At 41.7% G+C, this 20,375-nt stretch overlaps 1 protein-coding gene across 1 annotated transcript; it reads left to right on the forward strand.

Annotated features, from left to right (window-relative positions):
- Positions 1–1,156: 1,156 nt before the first annotated feature.
- Positions 1,157–20,163, forward strand: LOC138981426 (uncharacterized). The gene is given in 5 exon segments (XM_070354339.1): positions 1,157–1,365; positions 1,367–1,427; positions 12,952–13,056; positions 13,878–14,193; positions 19,860–20,163. Coding segments are annotated over 5 exon segments (945 nt in total). The 5' UTR covers positions 1,157–1,206.
- Positions 20,164–20,375: the final 212 nt, after the last annotated feature.

Raw genomic sequence — 20,375 nt, forward strand, 5'->3', positions numbered from 1 at the left:
TTGAACGTAAAAACATTCTTTTGGAGTGAAGTCTCGAGGGAGGTGGCGAGTTAGTATATAAACAGGCGTCTGAAACTTATACTTTTGTTGATTCTATCTATTTGTATGACTGCGAGAGTGGATCGTGGTGTGGTTAGTTAGTTAGTAGTAACTAACCGTTCATAATCACCTTATGTGATATACTGGAACGTGACAAAAAGTCACGTTACTGCAACCCCTGACTTTATGGCATTCCGTTTGTCAAATAATTATTTGGATACTTTTTCATGTCTTGTTCACCAGTTTTAGCTAAATAATCATTATTTAGAAGCTCATGTGCTAAATAAGTAATTGTTTATAAACAATGTAAAACAATTCTAAAAATTTTTTTTGTTCACGTAAACCATTCATTATTTACCTAAACAATTCATTGTTTACGTAAATAATTCATTGTTTACGTAAATAATGATTTATTTAGCAACATTGCTGATTGTTTACAAACAATGTAAAATACGTCTAAATAATATATTGTTTACGTAAACAATATATTATTTAGACTTATATTACATTGTTTATAAACAATCAGCAATGTTGCTAAATAAATCATTATTTACGTAAACAATGAACTATTTACGTAAACAATGAATTGTTTAGCCAACACATTTTCCATTATTTAGGGGTTTCTAGGATTCGCTTCTGAACTAAGTTTTATGTCTTTCAGTGATTACTATAATTGAATACAAGGTCTCTCCACACACTCTTATCTTAAAATAGCTGTTGTTTGGATATTATTTTGTTTATTTTACAAGCCGAAATTGCTGTACGAAAATAACTGATCTCAAACACAGGGTCAAGGTCAATTAAGGTTTTTCCCTGCCGGGAGTGTTTAGTGTTTGCATTTTCTTGCTTGAAGTTGTTGAAACACATTTTTTTCCCCTTATGTTCTCTGTAACCATAGATGTGTATTGGATCGCCAACTCGCTGCGCGCAGAGTATGTAAAGTTGGATGAAACTTAGTCTCAATCAAAAGCAGGCTGTAAGTGCATTTATGAACCTACGCTAATTATGATGACGCGAGATTTGAATGGAAGCTCGCGTCATCATAATTAGCGTAGGTTCCTAAATGGCTGTAAGTGCCGAAAACCGGAAGAAAGCTGCATACTGAGGAAAGTCACTTCCGTTTCGCCATTTTTCGATGATGCCAGAGAAGTGAACCATTATTTCAAGATGCCCGGTGCAAATTGTTGTATGCCTGGATGCAGTGTGAGCTCACTAAGATGTTCAACGCTTATAACTTTCCATGGTATACCAAACGGAAAAGCGGATGCCGAATGGAGAGCTGCTCTTATCCACAAAATCAACCGTGCTGACACGCTTTTCAACCCGAAGAAATTATGCGAGGATATGATTATGTTCCCGACATTTCGAAGAAACATGCTTCAAATACGGTACGTCAAAAATTAAGCTTTCATCTGATTGTCTGTGCTGTGTTGTTTTGCTTGTAATGCTTCAAGTGAGGTAATCTTGAACTTTAGCGTGTTAAAATCGAATGCCGGACGTTTCGGCCCTAAGACGTTTCGGGCCTAAGACGTTTCGGCCCCATTTGGGACGTTTCGGCCCTAAAAGTCAGGACGTTTCGGCCCATTTCAGGATGTTTCGGCCCTAAGACGGTTCGGCCCTAAGACGTTTCGGCCCCAATTTTTTTTCTTCTCAAATATCATATTATAAATATAACCTATATGTAGAGGTTACATGCCGAGTCTCAGTGATTATTAAAAATAATGGTCGAAGTTGGCGGATCATGAAAAATGCGAGCTTCAGCGAGCTTTTTCATGACCGCGAACTGAGACCATTATTTTTAATAATCACTGAGACGAGGTGTGTAACCTCTTTATTCCTCCTTTCTTCAGTTATTCAAAGAAAACAGGAGTTTTTGTGCGAAAGTTTGATCGAATCCGAATCACTCAACCAGTCAACCTGCGCAGGCGATCGATTAATGCGCGGTTGTATAGTTCCGTGCAAATCATTCCATTCTGTTAACACTTCTTGTCAGTTTCCCTGTTTTAGACTAAAATCAAGTACACAGATATGCTGTTATTCTGCTGTGGCGGTAAAGGCAGATATTGTGTGTTCTGTTTATGTTTTAGTATCGTTCAGGATAATGTTCTTTCGTCAAATGGGACTAGCAGACGAACTTTTGCACCCGTGTTCCAACGTTAATTACTGCATGAAGTTCAGTTTTCTGGGGAAAATAGTGTATGAAACCGCTTTATGTTGTTTAAATTGATGAGATGTGTGCATTCGGTTGCGTGTGATCTGTTTATAAAATGAAATATTGTTGAAAACTGACCGTCGGATTGCAGTCAGTGTTGTCGAAGAAACTGCGTTAAAAGAAGGGGAACTACTCTTGTCGGCAAGAGTATGAGTTACTTGCCTTGGGAATTTGCTTGTGATGAACGGTGTGTGCACGGCAGATCTAGATTCAGAAAACAACCTAACTCATGGATTTTATATGGAGATTCATGTGTTCAGGCCTGTAGTTGTTAATTTAAATGCGGTATGTTTGTATTGTTTGCTCCAGAGATGTATATTTCGTACATATAGAGCGTTCGGAACTTTTCAGTCGCAAAAGTAGTACCAAAACAGAACAGCTTCTCAACCCATTGCACTATCGAGGATTCAGGCTGTTGCTGGCTCGTTATTTGTTTGGTTGCTGGGTCATTATCGAAAAATAACTAGCTCTACAAGTTTACAGAGGTAAAGAAGCAGAGGGGGGAATAAATAATAATATAGCGCCCTTGATGCGTGTACAGCTCATACTGATTCAATCCAGATTACCAGAGTCGCCTTGTGGCGAGATATGTGCGCGTTACAAATTAGCTACGGTATTATTAAAGACATTCAAACAAATCGACAGTGTCCTTGTCTGGCTGTGTGAATGGGTATCGTGTGAATGAATACATGTATGTCACACGCATTCCTTCTTTGCCACTACTAAAGCAAACGTGTGCAAGATTGTATGTTACACGCTTTGATGCCGAAATCAATTATTTTGATTATGCATTTATTTCTGAAATTGTTTACCTTTACATACATTCAGTCACTACCTTAAACATTTATGTTTTCAGTATTCATTTCAAGTGATTACGAACGTAGAAAAATGGGTATCAAAGCGTTGTTACATTTTGTTGTGCATTCTGAATAGTGTGCCAACAGGCCTTGGTCAGTCAATCACGTTTTATCTGTGTACTAAGTGTTTGACGGTAAAAGAATAACACAATCCCCGTTCTCCTGTATATAACTGAAAGCCACATTTTCTTCTTCATTCAATTTCTGTTTTCAAAAGCTTCGTCAACTTTCCACTTACACGACACGGTCCCTTTACCAAGCTTCAATTATGAAGAACCCTGAATACGAAAGGTCAAAACAAAACAATAGGTACTACTTTCACTATCGTCGTCTGCAACGAAAACCGAAAATGGTGAAACGCTTTGCTACGTACACAGAGGACGAAATTGCAAAGAAAAGATCGAACCTTACACCTGTGACTAGGAAAAGTTGCATAGACAGTTCCGTGCGGATCTTACCACGTATCAACGTAATATCAACGTACATCCGATGCTTAGAACCTACAGATGGGTGACGCTTTGGCGATTGAGGCTTCGTCTTCAGCTCTAACACGCACGCAGACAGTCAGGCAGGTCTAATCTGCACCAGCGGTGATGGAAGGTTTGGATTTAGAAACACTCGAATGTTACTTCGACAAGATAAACGAACCGAAAGACGAAAGTGTGCCCCAAATTCGGAAAATATTCTTTCAAAACTGCACTGTAAACAACATCAACATCACTGTGAGAAAAAGAACAATCCAAACACAACCAGTTCCCCTGTGGAACATTTCGGGTGGACTTTCCCACGACCTGACCTACAAAAATTCTCCGTGTTCGTTCGCGCTTTGCATTCAATCTGTGTTTGTGCGCGCGTGTGTTTGTGTGTTTCGCTTTCGTTGGTTTGTGCTGCTTGGTTAAAAAAAAGTAGATTTTTTTCATTGAAAGATGCAGAAACGTTGGTTGATACTTTGTTAAATGCATTCAACACGGAAAAGACACGAAACGAATTGGATCTATCTTCTGCGCGCATGTGTGTGTACGGTATGTGTGAAAAGGCAATTGTGTTGTCAGTCTGGTTTTGTGCCTGTTATTTTGTCCCCAAAAACTCATTTATATCTTTCTATGCCTATGCTGTGAGACATAATCGCCATTACGAGCTAGTCGTGTGACAGAGAGTTTTCTTGCACACTCGACTGCTGCTGTTTCACTCCGGCTAAAGCCGTCGTGAAACATCTACAGTCTCGTGTGCAAGAAAACTCTCTGTCACACGACTAGCTCGTAATAGCGGGTAATATCTCTCTCTCCCTCACACGACACGTATTACCAATACCTGTCACAATATAGACCAGTTGGTCTAAGAGGACGTTAAACCCTAATAGTCAGTCACGACACATTTTGTACGCACTCGGTCACCTTCAATAGTTGTACGAAAAGTATTTGTATCGTGTAAAACATGTGACCTGTCTAAATTTCATGCATGGCTGTGTGATGAAGGTGAACTGTTAATTCAATTGTGAGTGAAACTCATTGTTGGGGTGTATAAGAGAAGAGTGTTGCCTGCCCAGTGGGGTCAGTTGTCCAACACAGACAATGGATTTGTGTAGCTTTTGTTCTCACCCTGTGACAGGTCGCCAACATGCACTTCAGTGCGACACCTGTGATGTGTGGCAACATCGTCTTTGTAAGACCGGTAAGCAATAATTTTTCCTCTGTAGCTGTTTGAATGTGTAGTGTGCGAGAATATGTAAAATAATTGTATATGGTATTTTAATATATAGAAAACAGATTCCATACAGCCAATTTATTAACGGAACAGTTGTTAACAGTTTGAAGTTTTTATTCACCAAAAAAGGTTGAACCACATATTGAAAAACAATGAAAGATGGCAAGACAAGAGAAATGTTATTTAAATACCAACCGCAAAGCAATGATTTTATTCACAACAAAGGATTGAACCCAAATGAAATGTGCAGTCAAACCTGTTATTCTACATGAAACTACTAAACATGCGGTCAAATTCTGACAAAGAGACAAAACATATTTTTGGGCACTGCATTTATCAATCATAAAGAAACGTTTTACATTTTGCGCTGACAGCCGGTTCCTAAGAAACTAATAAAACAGCTGGAACACAAAAGCAGTTAACATAATGATTTGCAGTCATTGTCAATGTAAGCCCAGGTAATTTGGTCTTGAGGTGCAGGCAGGGGAGATAACCATATTTACAGATTTTCATGATATACATTTGAAATCCTAAATTTTTAATTGTGCAGGGATCAACTTAAAGGACTATAGAGCTCTGGCAAAGGGCACCTTGTCCGTGACATTCACCTGCCACAAGTGCCAGACACTGGAGCAACAGCTGTAAGTTAACAAGCATCAGTTGGTATTTTAAGTTACGGTCACTTTAACATCTCACTTTAAAAGATGATTCGAAATTTAAATTGGATCAGTTAAATGTTATTGTTTTTCTATTGTAAAAATAATCGGTTGTAGATGTGTGTTGTGTTACCATCAAATTTTCAAAGACGTTTTTATTCTAACAGGCAACTTGAAGAGGCCACCCTATTCTCAATCCATGTGTTTGTGAAACACGAGGACAGCCACAAACAAGTACCGCTGGTATTTGCATTGATGAGTCGCCGGACTACGCAAGATTACATTGAGGTGAAGTACATTATAATACGATTATACGAGAAGTTATATCCTCATATACCTCACCACACAATGCGACAATATATCACATGCACACCCCACCTTTTAATACATTAGGCCAAAAAAAATAGGTGTGGTTACGGTAACATTACGGTTTATTACATTTGTCAAAAAACAAACAAAAAATCCCAAAAAAACGAGTGCAGAAAACGCAATGAAAGCGAAAGCGCCCAAGTTGCACACTTATTTCCCTGTCAAGTAGGTTTAATTTCTTCTTCTTCTGCGTTCGTGGGCTGAAACTCCCATGTACACTTGTGTTTTTTGCACGAGTGGAATTTTACGTGTATGACATCAAATTTAAACAAAAGGGCTCTGTTGTGTTATTGAAGAGCTCAAGTAATTTGGTTTACTCTGTTCCAGATCCTGGAGTCCATTCTGAAGACTTGTCCAGAATTTTCGCCACACAAAATCACACTTGACTTTGAGGCAGCGATGTGGTCGGCCATACGGGAAAAACTACCCACAACCGTATTACACGGGTGTTCATTCCACTGGAGCCAGGTGGGACTTAAAAAACGTCTTGACAACTAAGATTAAATTTGATTTTACAGAAAAATACGGAGTCCTGATTTGGCCTATTATGGTCCGATGGACCCAAAATTCAAACTAAATACAGAAAAATTCAACCCTATTTACATTACATTAGACATTAAATGTAAAACTTTGCATATAAAAAGTGTTCTCGTAAAAAAAGAACATACAAGCATTTCAAAAATTAAACCTGTGGGATTGCAAAGACACTTAAAAACTTATTGACAACTAAGATAGAATTTGATACCCAGAATAATTAAGGTGTTTTTAACAGTGCGTTTTCAGAAAAATTAAAGCTGTGGGACTCCAACTCCAAGGAAAGTTCTTGCAACATGGGGCAACTCATGAAATCCTGAAAAGGTTACTGGCCCTTCCACTGCTTCCCAGGTCAGAGATCAGAAAATCCTGGATGAAGCTGAAGTCAAGAAGCACATGTGCTCGAATGGATCAAGTTTTCAGCTATGTCGAGGAACAATGGTACATTTTAAAATATTACGGGTTCTTATTATGCACAATGTAAACAGAAACAGACAATTATTTTTGCCTAGAGTGCATTTCCTTTTTTAAAACACCATGTCTAACAATCATGAATATATTCAATGTCATTTACGCCCCGAATGTTAACCCTTTTCAGGTTCACAAGTCAATACCCAATTGCCTCCTGGTGCTCCTTTGGCCTGATCGTGAGATCCAACAATGATGTTGAGGGCTACCACAACCGGATCAACACCAGATTTGGCACCAACAAATCCATGTATGCCTTGATCGATGCTCTAGATTATGAAGCACAGGTACAAAGGACTTAACATTTCTTACATACTGCTTGACTAAAATCTTTACAAAATTTGACTATATTCCATACCAAATAACCAAAGGGAAGTAATCGCTCAATGCATACGACATGTGTAATAGAGTAAGCGAGAGTTGTACGGAACATTTTCTCCTGGCACCTGAGAGAATAACAAGCATTGAAATGAACAAGCGGCTTTCATCCTGCTTTCGCCACACAAGAGGATGAAAGTCGCTTGTTCATTTCAATGCTTGTTATTCTCTCAGTTGCCAGGAGAAAAGGTTCCGTACAACTCTCGCTTACTCTATTACACATGTCGTATGCATTGAGCGACCATTTGGGCCGAAACGTCCTGGTAAATTGGGGCCGAAACGACTTGGGCCGAAACGTCTTTGGGCCGAAACGACTGGCTCCCGTTATAATCATAGCTCAGAATTCAGAGGCATTCAACTTCAAGTCTCCAAATTTGTAGAACTTGCGCTTGTAATCATAACAAGTCATTTTAGATCCTTTTGAAGATACGGAATGAACTCCGATGAACTGAACGAATGCATTTCGTGTACATGGGTCAAAGAAGGAATTATCCGTATGAGCGAACAAGGGAAACAACTCTTTCGTGTAAATGATGTCCCATGGTTGACAACGTATGCCATTTTCGTCGATTGAACAACCAAATTAATTAATTAGTCCAGGCATATTAGAGAACAACGTTGAAGTGACAATGACTAGGTTTAAAATGTCCCTTATCAGAAAGTTCAACCTCATTCGTTTGATGTTTATTAAGCACATTTTCATATAAAGTTGGCGCTTCATACGGAAAAATGGCTTTGAAATTGACCCAAATCCTTCTTTGGGCTCTGTAAATGTCGTTTGGGGGTATGGTTGTAAAATGGTATCTACTGGTCACCCCAATGTATAAACTGAAAACTATTTCTGCACCAGAACACGCAGAAAGGATTGTATCTGCCTGATGTCTGATGCTTTTCAAAATCCCCAACCACTAACACCTTCAAAACGGACTTTAACTGACACTGTTGTTTTTCCCTATATAATCCTTACTATTTTTCCGAGACGTCGTCGTGTTGTGTATTTAGCTTGCCACAACCTCATACATGGTCCTAAAAGTTAAAGTTGAAGAAAATACTAAAGATAAATGAAAAAGCTGACGCAGTGTCATTCGCACCGTGAATCCCCCCATGGGAACATACTAAAGTCTGGTTCCAAATAGGCTCAATTTCCTTCTATTTCTTTGTATTTCTGCCTCGTAGGGGTAGGGGTGTTCAAACCAAAGGCACCTTTAAACCAAAATTCAAATCACACATCTTACAATACTAAGACACTCAGCAGTAAAAGGGTGTCTGCTGGTAAAAAATTCCAAACAATCCTAAAAGTACTTCACTACTAAAAGTGCTTTTAAAAAGAGCCGTTATTTTTCCCTCTATATTCAGTATTGTGTTTTCTGCGAACATGTAGTCTATTTAGATGGTTGTCGTGTGCACTTGAGTTGCTAAAGCGTTTTCAGTTGGGCATATGTCGAAAAGCAAAGAATTAGCCCTTTGAAAACCATCAGAACTGTCACACAAAAATAACATTTACCTATCTCACCAACTGACCAAACATAGGGCTTTTCCTTATGTATTATGTATTGTCGTGTTTTTTGTAGCATACTTGTGAAAACAGCCACCACTGTTGTAAATGATACTTTAAAGAGCATTATTTCATTTTTACAGTTGAAGGACAACCTGGACTGCCGTATATTACAGCTGTTTTACAATCAGCCAAAATTTTCTTAACAAACGTATGTTAAGAACAACTCCCATAGTGAAATTGAAGGAAAACAAATTGAAAATCCCCCTGCCATAGAGGAGCTAAAGAATCAACAATAAACGACTGCATGGATAGCTTGATGCACGAATGCATTGCGGACATGTTTGTCTCCAACCAAGAGAAAGTTCCAAAAAATCCCTTTTGTGCTTCTTATTATACAGTGACGTCAAAGACAGCCTTTTCTGCTGTTCATACATTCAGGGGTTATGGTTACACTAAACGACGTAGTTGTAGCCATACTGCCATCCAGATTTATTTTTTCCTTGCGAGCAGTCACAGGGTGTTTGTGCTGTCTGCCAACCGTTAGATGACCCCGCCCAAGTCTGTTAAGGGACCGTTTGACCGTTATAGAACGCGTCTTTTTGATTTTTTGGCACAGTTGGAAACGGTTGATTTTTATCCCTACCATTGTTTCCAAACATTATATAGGAATGTTTTGTGAACAACGGATAATAGCCGCTACTCGCATGTGTAGCAAAAGTGAGCGTACATACTCACCCTGGTCGTCCAGCCGTTGTCCGTTGCCCGTCTTTATCTGTCTGTACTGAACATTACCTTTGGATATTTCTCCAACGCTATGAAGTGAAGAAACACCAAATGTTGCAAAATGTTGTATGACCCCAAGAGCTCAAAAAAGATACTTGAGAACCTTGACCTTACCTTAAGGTCAAGGTCACAGGGAGAATGAATGTGGTCTAAAAACTGCAAAATTTCACATTGTGCCAGTTTTCTGGAAAACAAATTAAAAACAGCGGGCTTAGTTTTGTATGGTATACAAGAAAAAGAAAGCCTTATCTTCTGATACCATTTTGGTTGACCTCGCTTCAATGTCAAGGTCACAGGAGTCCTTCAAAGTTGAATTGTATACATGTTTTGAAGTGACCTTGACCCTGAACTATGAAAAAAATCTTTCAAACTTCATAATTGTGTGGGGCACATGTTATATACTGATATTGAGCCACATTTAGTCACATATCATCAAGGTCAAGGTCACTTTGCCCCTTATGAAATGTGACTGAAACGGGCAATTGAATCACTAAAAGTGACAATGTCTCTTTGTAGAAAGTGCCAATAAGTATGTTTATGCTTCCTATGTCTTGAATTGATAGCCTTGTGATGTGTGACCTTTGATGATCTTGACCTTGGCCAAAGGTCATGTGTAATTTGGTAGGAAAAATCTGTAAAACAGTTCTAATAGTGTACAATGTCCTTGCCAGCTTCAGTTGTTAGACCTTCACCTTCAAGGTCACCTGAAGGTCAAGGTCACTTTAAGACAAAGGTCAAGCATGAGAGTCGCATGGGCTTTGCTTTGTTAAGATTTTTTACCAAGACACATGGATTTCTTTACCCGGCTTGGTCACATTTTTCATAGGGGTCAATGTGACCTTGACCCTAACGATATGTGACCAGATGTGGCTCAGTATGAAATTCTAACAAACGCCCCACTCAGTGTTTAAGTTTGTAAGAGATATCGTCCATAGTAAAGTTAAAGGGGCAAGCTCACATCAAAATATGTCTACAATTCAACTTTGAAGGGCTCCTCTGACCTTGACATTGAACCGAGGTCAACCAAAATGGTATCAGAAGATAAGGCTTTCTTTTTCTTGTATACCATACAAAACTAAGCCCGCTGTTTTTAATTTGTTTTCCAGAAAACTGGCACAATGTGAAATTTTGCAGTTTTTAGACCACATTAATTCTCCCTGTGACCTTGACCTTATGGTAAGGTCAAGGTTCTCAAGTATCTTTTTTGAGCTCTTGGGGTCATACAACATTTTGCAACATTTGGTGTTTCTTCACTTCATAGCGTTGGAGAAATATCCAAAGGTAATGTTCAGTACAGACAGATAAAGACGGGCAACGGACAACGGCTGGACGACCAGGGTGAGTATGTACGCTCACTTTTGCTACACATGCGAGTAGCGGCTATTATCCGTTGTTCACAAAACATTCCTATATAATGTTTGGAAACAATGGTAGGGATAAAAATCAACCGTTTCCAACTGTGCCAAAAAATCAAAAAGACGCGTTCTATAACGGTCAAACGGTCCCTTAACAGACTTGGGCGGGGTCATCTAACGGTTGGCAGACAGCACAAACACCCTGTGACTGCTCGCAAGGAAAAAATAAATCTGGATGGCAGTATGGCTACAACTACGTCGTTTAGTGTAACCATAACCCCTGAATGTATGAACAGCAGAAAAGGCTGTCTTTGACGTCACTGTATAATAAGAAGCACAAAAGGGATTTTTTGGAACTTTCTCTTGGTTGGAGACAAACATGTCCGCAATGCATTCGTGCATCAAGCTATCCATGCAGTCGTTTATTGTTGATTCTTTAGCTCCTCTATGGCAGGCGGATTTTCACTTTGTTTTCCTTCAATTTCACTGTGGGAGTTGTTCTTAACATACGTTTGTTAAGAAAATTTTGGCTGATTGTAAAACAGCTGTAATATACGGCAGTCCAGGTTGTCCTTCAACTGTAAAAATGAAATAATGCTCTTTAAAGTATCATTTACAACAGTGGTGGCTGTTTTCACAAGTATGCTACAAAAAACACGACAATACATAATACATAAGGAAAAGCCCTATGTTTGGTCAGTTGGTGAGATAGGTAAATGTTATTTTTGTGTGACAGTTCTGATGGTTTTCAAAGGGCTAATTCTTTGCTTTTCGACATATGCCCAACTGAAAACGCTTTAGCAACTCAAGTGCACACGACAACCATCTAAATAGACTACATGTTCGCAGAAAACACAATACTGAATATAGAGGGAAAAATAACGGCTCTTTTTAAAAGCACTTTTAGTAGTGAAGTACTTTTAGGATTGTTTGGAATTTTTTACCAGCAGACACCCTTTTACTGCTGAGTGTCTTAGTATTGTAAGATGTGTGATTTGAATTTTGGTTTAAAGGTGCCTTTGGTTTGAACACCCCTACCCCTACGAGGCAGAAATACAAAGAAATAGAAGGAAATTGAGCCTATTTGGAACCAGACTTTAGTATGTTCCCATGGGGGGATTCACGGTGCGAATGACACTGCGTCAGCTTTTTCATTTATCTTTAGTATTTTCTTCAACTTTAACTTTTAGGACCATGTATGAGGTTGTGGCAAGCTAAATACACAACACGACGACGTCTCGGAAAAATAGTAAGGATTATATAGGGAAAAACAACAGTGTCAGTTAAAGTCCGTTTTGAAGGTGTTAGTGGTTGGGGATTTTGAAAAGCATCAGACATCAGGCAGATACAATCCTTTCTGCGTGTTCTGGTGCAGAAATAGTTTTCAGTTTATACATTGGGGTGACCAGTAGATACCATTTTACAACCATACCCCCAAACGACATTTACAGAGCCCAAAGAAGGATTTGGGTCAATTTCAAAGCCATTTTTCCGTATGAAGCGCCAACTTTATATGAAAATGTGCTTAATAAACATCAAACGAATGAGGTTGAACTTTCTGATAAGGGACATTTTAAACCTAGTCATTGTCACTTCAACGTTCCCTTCACTAAAGTGGCTAAGATGCCTGGACTAAATTATGCTTAAGTTTGAAGCTCAATCCGTCAATTAATTTCACGACAAATGTTCTTTGGCTTGCTTACATGGACTTGTATCAAAAATAAGTAAAGAATGTCACTGGATTCTGAGCTATGAATTTAACACGCTAAAGCTCAAGATTACCTCTGAATCATACATTGACAAAGGTGTAATTCTGAGCTATAATTATTAGGTAATTGGGGAAAAAAACACTCTTTGTTCTTGTAATAATGTGTTTTTGAATATATTCTAGTAAACTTCTGGTTTAGATTTCTTTTGTTGTTTTACTCGGTCACTGAGTCAGTCTTGTTCATTCTTGACAGATTTGCAGTAGTGTGTTTTACTAATTCTTGTCTCCATTTCAATAGATGTAAATGTATAGGTCTGTTTAGTTAATTTAACTTATAATTTCGACTCGGCATTTTCAACATTTTCTGTGCATGTTAATTGTTATTTGCAGGGCCTACAGGCAAGCGAGCACTCATTCCAGGAAGTCTGCCAACCAACCATGTGCTACAGAAGTCACTAGAAACACCAAAGACTCCAGCCAGGAAACCCCCAGTGAGTACAAATTGCTGTTATTTGCTCAGTATAGTATGCTAATAGTGTTACTGATAGTGATAATATGCTACTTGTAACTCTTTTGTGAGTACCGGTACATACTGGGTGTTTTCTCAGTTTTTGTCCGCTGTCAGTGTGAGATTTATACTGTGGCGTAACCTGTTTTTCTAGTTTCATGGTTTAGCCACGACTCACTTTGAATGAGGGTCATCTGCCAGGCATTTAGCTGATTATCTGTACACTACATTGGGGTATGCACGTTAAAGACCCCACGATTGACAAAAGGGTCTTTCCTGGCAAAATTGTATAGGCGTAGATAAAAAAAATGTCCACCAAAATACCCGTGCGACTTGGAATAATAAGCCGTGAAAGGTGGATGCAGCGCCTATAGGCTGTTGATCTACTGGTCGATGTGAATGCGTGATATATTGTGTAAAAAATTCCATCTCAAACGGCATTAATAGGTAACATGCGCCTTGATCGCCTTGTGTGGTGAGATACGTGCGCGATATAAATCCTCGTAATTAAATAAAATAAATAAATAAAATAAGTGATATTTATTAATTTGCTATTTATAAATTACAGTTACAGTAAACTAACAATGTCGCACAAAGTATGTGACTTTTAAAAAAAATTTGCTTGAAATCATGTGAGCTCTGTCCACTGGATGATGGAGAAGGGAAATTTTCCAGTTGAGTCTGCAACATGGATTTTTTTCTCTCTCAGGATAACAAATACAGTATGGTAGGAAAAAATTAGGGTTTGTGTGGCGATAACAATAAATATATGTCATAGTGACTTGACTTGATTTGAATTCTGCTGCAGGTCAGTCGCCCCCTGACCTGGTTGCCTACTACAACTTCGAGGAAATACGACAGGACACCCTTCAGCTTGCTGCACCATGGTGTCTCTTGGAGAACAGCAAGGAACAGATACAGGTGGGAATAACCGAAGCCAGCCAAGTGAAGCTGAGGGTCGTCATCCTCCCAGACTTTACAGTTCAGGTGCATGTGTATGGCTTTCATGCGTCTTCTGCCCTCTCCACTATTGAACATGTGCGTCTGAATCAATTCTTGCTGGACTTGCTGGACTTGCATGAAAGACAGCTGTGCCCTGGAATTACTGAAGCTGGCCTGCAGAGGTATGCTGATTTGCCATCAGGAGACAATCATGTGTATTTTAACCATGTCCTAGGATATTGTTTAGACAACAGCGGTGTTTCCTGTGTGTCTTGTGTGAGATCAGGTAGCTGTACTTTTGTATTGAATAATGTCTCATCAAACATGTGCGTTCAGTGCAATGCAGCAAAAAATCTCCTGATGAAAAAACAACAGCGAGCTTCAGAAAGTGCACTTCGACCAATCAACAAACATGATCCTTTGCACTCAACACCATAAGCGAAATTGAAGAAGAAGAAGAAACTGCTGTGTGAACTGTACATAACCATATGGAAGTTCCATCCTTATATGCTGATTTTTATATGATATGTTTATTTTAACCTGCCACTTCAAACATTATTTTATTCAGAAATAAAATTATATTTCAACTCTTTGAACGTGATTTTGTGTTTGATGCTTATGTTATGGCTCTGTGTGTGTGTGTGTGTGTATTAACTGTTATACTGTCACACTGAACTCATGCTTACCAAAAGTAATAAATTACTTCTGACTGCGGTACACAATACATTTTCAAAGCAATTTTTATTATTTTTAAGACATAAAAAATACAACGGAAGAAAACTACAAGCAATAACATTTTTGTTTAAAGTACAGACTAATACTGAAGCTCTCTCTTTCTCTCTCGTATGAATGATTCAGGCGCACTTACTCACAGTTGCAGATAGATACACATTCAAACACGTGTCGAGCACTGAACTAGAGTTAATTGCTATTTGTGAGTTGGGTAAAGATATGTAATTTAATACTATTTCACAAACGCTCCCTCTCTCTCTCTCTCTCTCTCTCTCTCTCTCTCTCTCTCTCTCTGTGTCACTGTGTGTTTGAGGTCACTTTTGACACAACATTTTGAAATTTTTGATGCTCTGTGGGATGCACACCTGTCAACTGGGCATGGAGGCGAGAAGAAGATGAGGTTCTTCATTGCGGACATGTACGACAATTTGACACAGAAGATGATAGCAGCGTTTGTCTCCAACTGCGAAACTTGCAAGAAAAAGAAAACCAAGCCCAACAAGGGACTAGTTGTTAGTTAGTTAGCTATTGCTTTTCGGGTCCAGTGGACTATAATAGGCCAAATCAGGACCCCACAAGTTTGTTTGTTTGTTTGTTTGCTTAACGCCCAGCCGACCACGAAGGGCCATATCAGGGCGGTGCTGCTTTGACATTTAACGTGTGCCACACACAAGACAGAAGTCGCAGCACAGGCTTCATGTCTCACCCAGTCACATTATTCTGACACCGGACCAACCAGTCCTAGCACTAACCCCATAATGCCAGACGCCAGGCGGAGCAGCCACTAGATTGCCAATTTTAAAGTCTTAGGTATGACCCGGCCGGGGTTCGAACCCACGACCTCCCGATCACGGAGCGGACGCCTTACCACTAGGCCAACCGTGCCGGTCGGGACTAGTTGTCTGACCACTGCAAACCAAAAACATCTTAGAGCTGGAGGTCAGGTGGACTTGATCGTGATGGAATCTGCGCCTGATAGGGAATTCAAGTAACATCCTTAATTATCAAGATCATTTCTTCGTCCAATCAAAACAAAGACGGCTGCAGAAACCGCCTACAACTTAATCGAAAATTTTTATCTAAATTTTCATTTGATTAATATACTTACCCGAATCACATAATTGCATTGACCCACTTAAGATGCTTAGGTTATGATAAACTAGAATGAATACCCGCTTCGCCGGGTAGCCGGCTTCGCCGGGAAGAAGTACTTAGAGCCGTACGCCGAACTATGGACCCGCCAAGCTTAGGTCCCTCCCAGATTCGTGGAATGGGAACAGCACGAAAATGATTCAGTGGCCATAATGCCATTCCTGACCATATCGAGTCCCATCCTTGTCGACGAATGTAACCGTGTTAATCACCTTTGGAGGCGAACTCCACTCAAACAGGACTGAGCAAGTTATGGCTTCTCAAAGGAAGGCCAGTACATAAAATTACACAAAAGCCGCCAGACCACATCACAAACAGAACTGAAGAATGCACAGGTGTTGCTTACATAGAGACACACACACTCACACACACACACACACAAACACAGAGAAGCCGTATCTATAGAGAGATAGATGACAGTGTATTTTTCGCGTGGCTATAAATTGATTCGACCTTTGCACTTTTACAGTGAGGATAATTTACGGGTCCAATTTACGTTCTGTACACTGCGTTGACCTTCTAAAAATAGGTAACAGTAACAGAACGCCGGGAATATCCGAAGACGCTCAGCGCAGTGGACAGCGCAGTGTAGTAACTTACAACTGAACGGGAAAGCCACACGAAGGAAGGGAGATAAACGCCAAACACTGGAGAAGATAAGGAAGAGTTACTTATAATGGTGAAATGAACACAAAAACGAAAATGAGTTCAGCGCTGCGCGCTGAGAGCACGTGTTGAAATATCTCATCGATGATATTGTGTCCGGGGTGTAGCTGAATACGGTGTCCAAATTTGAAAAAGATCCACCGAGAACTTTGGCGTTGTGATGTGGTGTAGCGGCTATGGTGTGTCGGTATGGGGGCCCGGGTAAGCTGAGGTGGAACCAAAATAGCTGAGGTGGAACCAAAATCGGTTCCGCGCTGCGCGCTGAGAGCACGTGTTGAAATATCGATCAGGTTGTGTCGTGTCCCGGGTCTACTTGAATATGCCCACCAAATTTGAAGCAGATCCATCGAGAACTTTGGCCGTGCATCGCGCACAGACACACAGACAGATACACAGACACACAGACACTAGTCGTATATATATATAGAAGCTACCCCGTCTAGGTATAAGGGGAGCAACCCCAACTAAAAAAGTGACTGCACCAGCATGACTGACACCCTGGGTTACGTCCCATGTAGCATACTACGTCATCAATGGTGCTGGTCACGTGATACCCCTTCAATCGACTAATAGAATACTAAAAATATCGAGCGGGGCAGGCGGGAGGGAATTACTTATGTGATTCGGGTAAGTATATTAATCAAATGAAAATTTAGATACAAATTTTCGATTAAATTACATATTACTTACTCCGAATCACATAATTGCAGATAACTCCAACCAGGCGGTGGGTAAGATCAAAGAAGTTCAAACTCACTCTTAAATTCTGGAGAGGCATTGTCCCGCTGCCACCAAAGCAGGAAGGGACCTAGATCCATCGTTACAGATAGATCCATACTGCCAGAAGGCAGCAATGTCTCCCTATGAAACTGATAAAGACAAAAGCCGAGCGCCAGTAAGCTGTGCGCAGGACATCATCCAACCTCCCAGACCGTAAAACGGCCGAGGAGGAGGCCCAGGCCCTGGAAAAAGAGCTCGGGCTGAGCCTAGGGGAAAGATAGCCGATAGCTACACCAAGGCGGAGGGAAAGAGAATCCCTTGCCAAAAACTGGCCCACTGCCAAAAATCATGAAAAGAGCCGGTGAGAAAGGAAACGTCTAGCTCACTCTAAAACCCTTGTCAGGAACTGGCCCACTGCCAAATGACAGAACGAGGACCGAGAACCATCCTAATTGACAGTCGCATTGCCGCTCAGGCAAAAAATGCGAAAGACAGCATCAGAGAGCCCGTAAGCTGTGCTCAGCACTTCTTCCCATCTCCTGAACCATAAAAAACAGCCCAGAAAGGGGCTCAAGTCTTGAATAACCCGAGCCGAGTAGAGGGACAGACAAGCTGCCCCCCCCCCTCCCCTTACTATTGGAAGGAAATGCCAAAAACCCTGGAAACGACCAAGCGTAAGGTTGACCGATCATAAATGAAAAGCACCAACCTTCCCCAGGACCGTAAGACAATCATGCCAAAGTTTAAAGCCTTGGGATGGAGAGAGGCCCGAAAGGCCGGAGAGATAACGGTCAGCTCCAGAGAGGAGTGACCTGTTTCCGAGAAAGAGAGAGAGACGTCTGAGTACCAAAAAACCAGAGTCAAACTCAAAGAAAAATCTCAGAAGAGACGGTCACCAGAAGTCCGCTACCAGTCCATGCAGAAGCATAGAGGGAGGTAAACAGAGGAAGCAGCGGCCTACGAAAAGTGTAAGCCGCCAGCAGAGCGGAGATCGCGGTGGCCAAAGCCTGATGTGACCGGTGACTCTAACCGAAATGACTAAAGTCAGAGTGTTCACAAAGCAGTCTGCTTGTAGGTAAATGAAAGAAAATCAAAAACCCAAAACAGAAACGAGACTGGAAAGGAAAAACAGAAAACCGTGAAGCTAACCAGCCTTAAGACTCCCTGAACGAGAGTTCTCAAGAAGAAGGGCCCGAAGTAAATTTCGCGGCCGACCGAGCCCAGAAAATTCCTGAGTCTGGCTGAAAAACCAAACACGTCTGATACCTCAGAACCGAGAATCAGACACGGAACACAACAGGCAAGAGTCCGTAATAGTTGCAAGTGGAAGAAGGGTGACCGTAACAGGCAACCCACCCCACCGGAAGTCGACCCGACTCGCCTCATGGCAGGATGAGGGAGAAGAGGAAGACACAAATTCTAGAGACACGGAGACCGTAGTCGCCCATGCCAGGCAGGAGACTATTACACGGGCTAAGGCTGAGAGCCGTAACGCCCGTAGACCTGCCATCAAAGATGCTGGGCTGAAAGCCCGCACCAAGAAACCAGGAAATTAACTAGACCTCTACCGAAAGGGGAGGGTTAGCCAAAAAGCTGAGAAAAGTGATAGGCCACAAGAATGACTCCTCACCATGCATTGCCAAAAACCAATGCAAACTCAGTAAAATCTGAATGTAACTTCCGAGGCCAACTCAAGTAAACCTTAAGTTTGGACGAAACACCAGAACAAGTCCGATCGCTAGAGAAAGACAGAGTCAAAATCGGCGAAAGACCCACTAGGACCGAGTCCATAAGAGCAAACAACAACCACCACCACCAACGGATGAAATGGCTGTTGCACCAGCCGAGGCTAAAAAACCCGGATGCCCTAATGCCGGCTGTTGTTCCCAAAAAACACAGACTAAGACGTCTGTGAAAGGAAGAACCTCTCCGGATAAACCTGAGCTGAGGACTTAGCCTGAAAAAGCTGAGTCTGCTTAGGTAGAGCCCGTTTTGCTGCTTCAAAGCTTGAAGAGCAAAAGAAGAGACCTGAAGGTCCCTACAAATCTTTATCTCCTTGGAGGCCAGGAGGCCAGGGAGGCCTTGGAAGCCAGGAGACCTTAGAGGCCAGGAGGCCTTAGAGGCCCGGAGGCCATGGAGGCCAGGGAGTTGGAGGCCGGGAGGCCTAGGAGGCCAGGCCTTGGAGATCAGGAGGCCTTAGAGGCCAGGAGGCCTTGGAAGCCAGGAGACCTTAGAGGCCAGGAGGCCTTAGAGGCCCGGAGGCCTTGGAGGCCTTGGAGGCCTCGGAAGCCAGGAGACCTTAGAGGCCAGGAGGCCTTAGAGGCCAGGAGGCCTTGGAGGCCAGGAGGCCTTGGAGGCCTAAGAGGCCTTGGGGGCCAGGAGGCCTTAGAGGCCAGGAGGCTTCAGAGACCAGGAGGCCAGGAGGACTTGAAGGCCAGGAGGCCTTAGAGGCCAGGAGGCCGAAGAGACCCATCCACCAAGGGTGAAGAACTAAGGGTGTCTCTCATTGATTCCTCATAAACTAGGAATGGGCGAGGAACAAGTCCCGTCTGTACATGACCGTATGGGCATTGTGCAGAGAGGAAGGCCTCCTCTGTTCTAAATTCGCCCTAGCAAAGGTGGAGAAAGCATCCCCTGCGTCCTGCTCTTTACTGAGTGTAAAGGGCGCCAAGGACTCCGTAAAGGAGTGTCTCCGAAATGGAAGCAAGTTCCAAAAGCTGTCTGCCCACTTCCTCAGAGGGGAAGAGAGTCTGCTCAAAGAGAAGGGGACTCAAAACGTTCCCCAAAGAAGAAGTTCCGGCGTGACCGGCAAAGGTGCACGCACAGGGGCAAAAGACGATAGCAAATTCCGGGACATCTTGGGCAAAGGCAACTTCCTCTGAGCCGCTAATGTCCCGAAAGAAGAAGCCTGCGCAGGCGAGGCAAACCAAACCCGCGCAAGTTCCATAGCTGGCCGTGAGGACAGCAAAGAAAGCGAAAAGAACCCAAGGCCTGAGCGGGGAAGGCCGGAGCCTGAAGCCCCTTTCCTGCAAGTCAACGGCCAAACTTCACCCCTGACTAAGAGGAGGATGAGAGGGGTCGAAGACCAAAGGCA

The sequence above is a fragment of the Littorina saxatilis genome, linkage group LG12 (genome assembly GCF_037325665.1).
Source record: "Littorina saxatilis isolate snail1 linkage group LG12, US_GU_Lsax_2.0, whole genome shotgun sequence".
Classification (NCBI taxonomy): Eukaryota; Metazoa; Mollusca; class Gastropoda; order Littorinimorpha; family Littorinidae; genus Littorina; species Littorina saxatilis.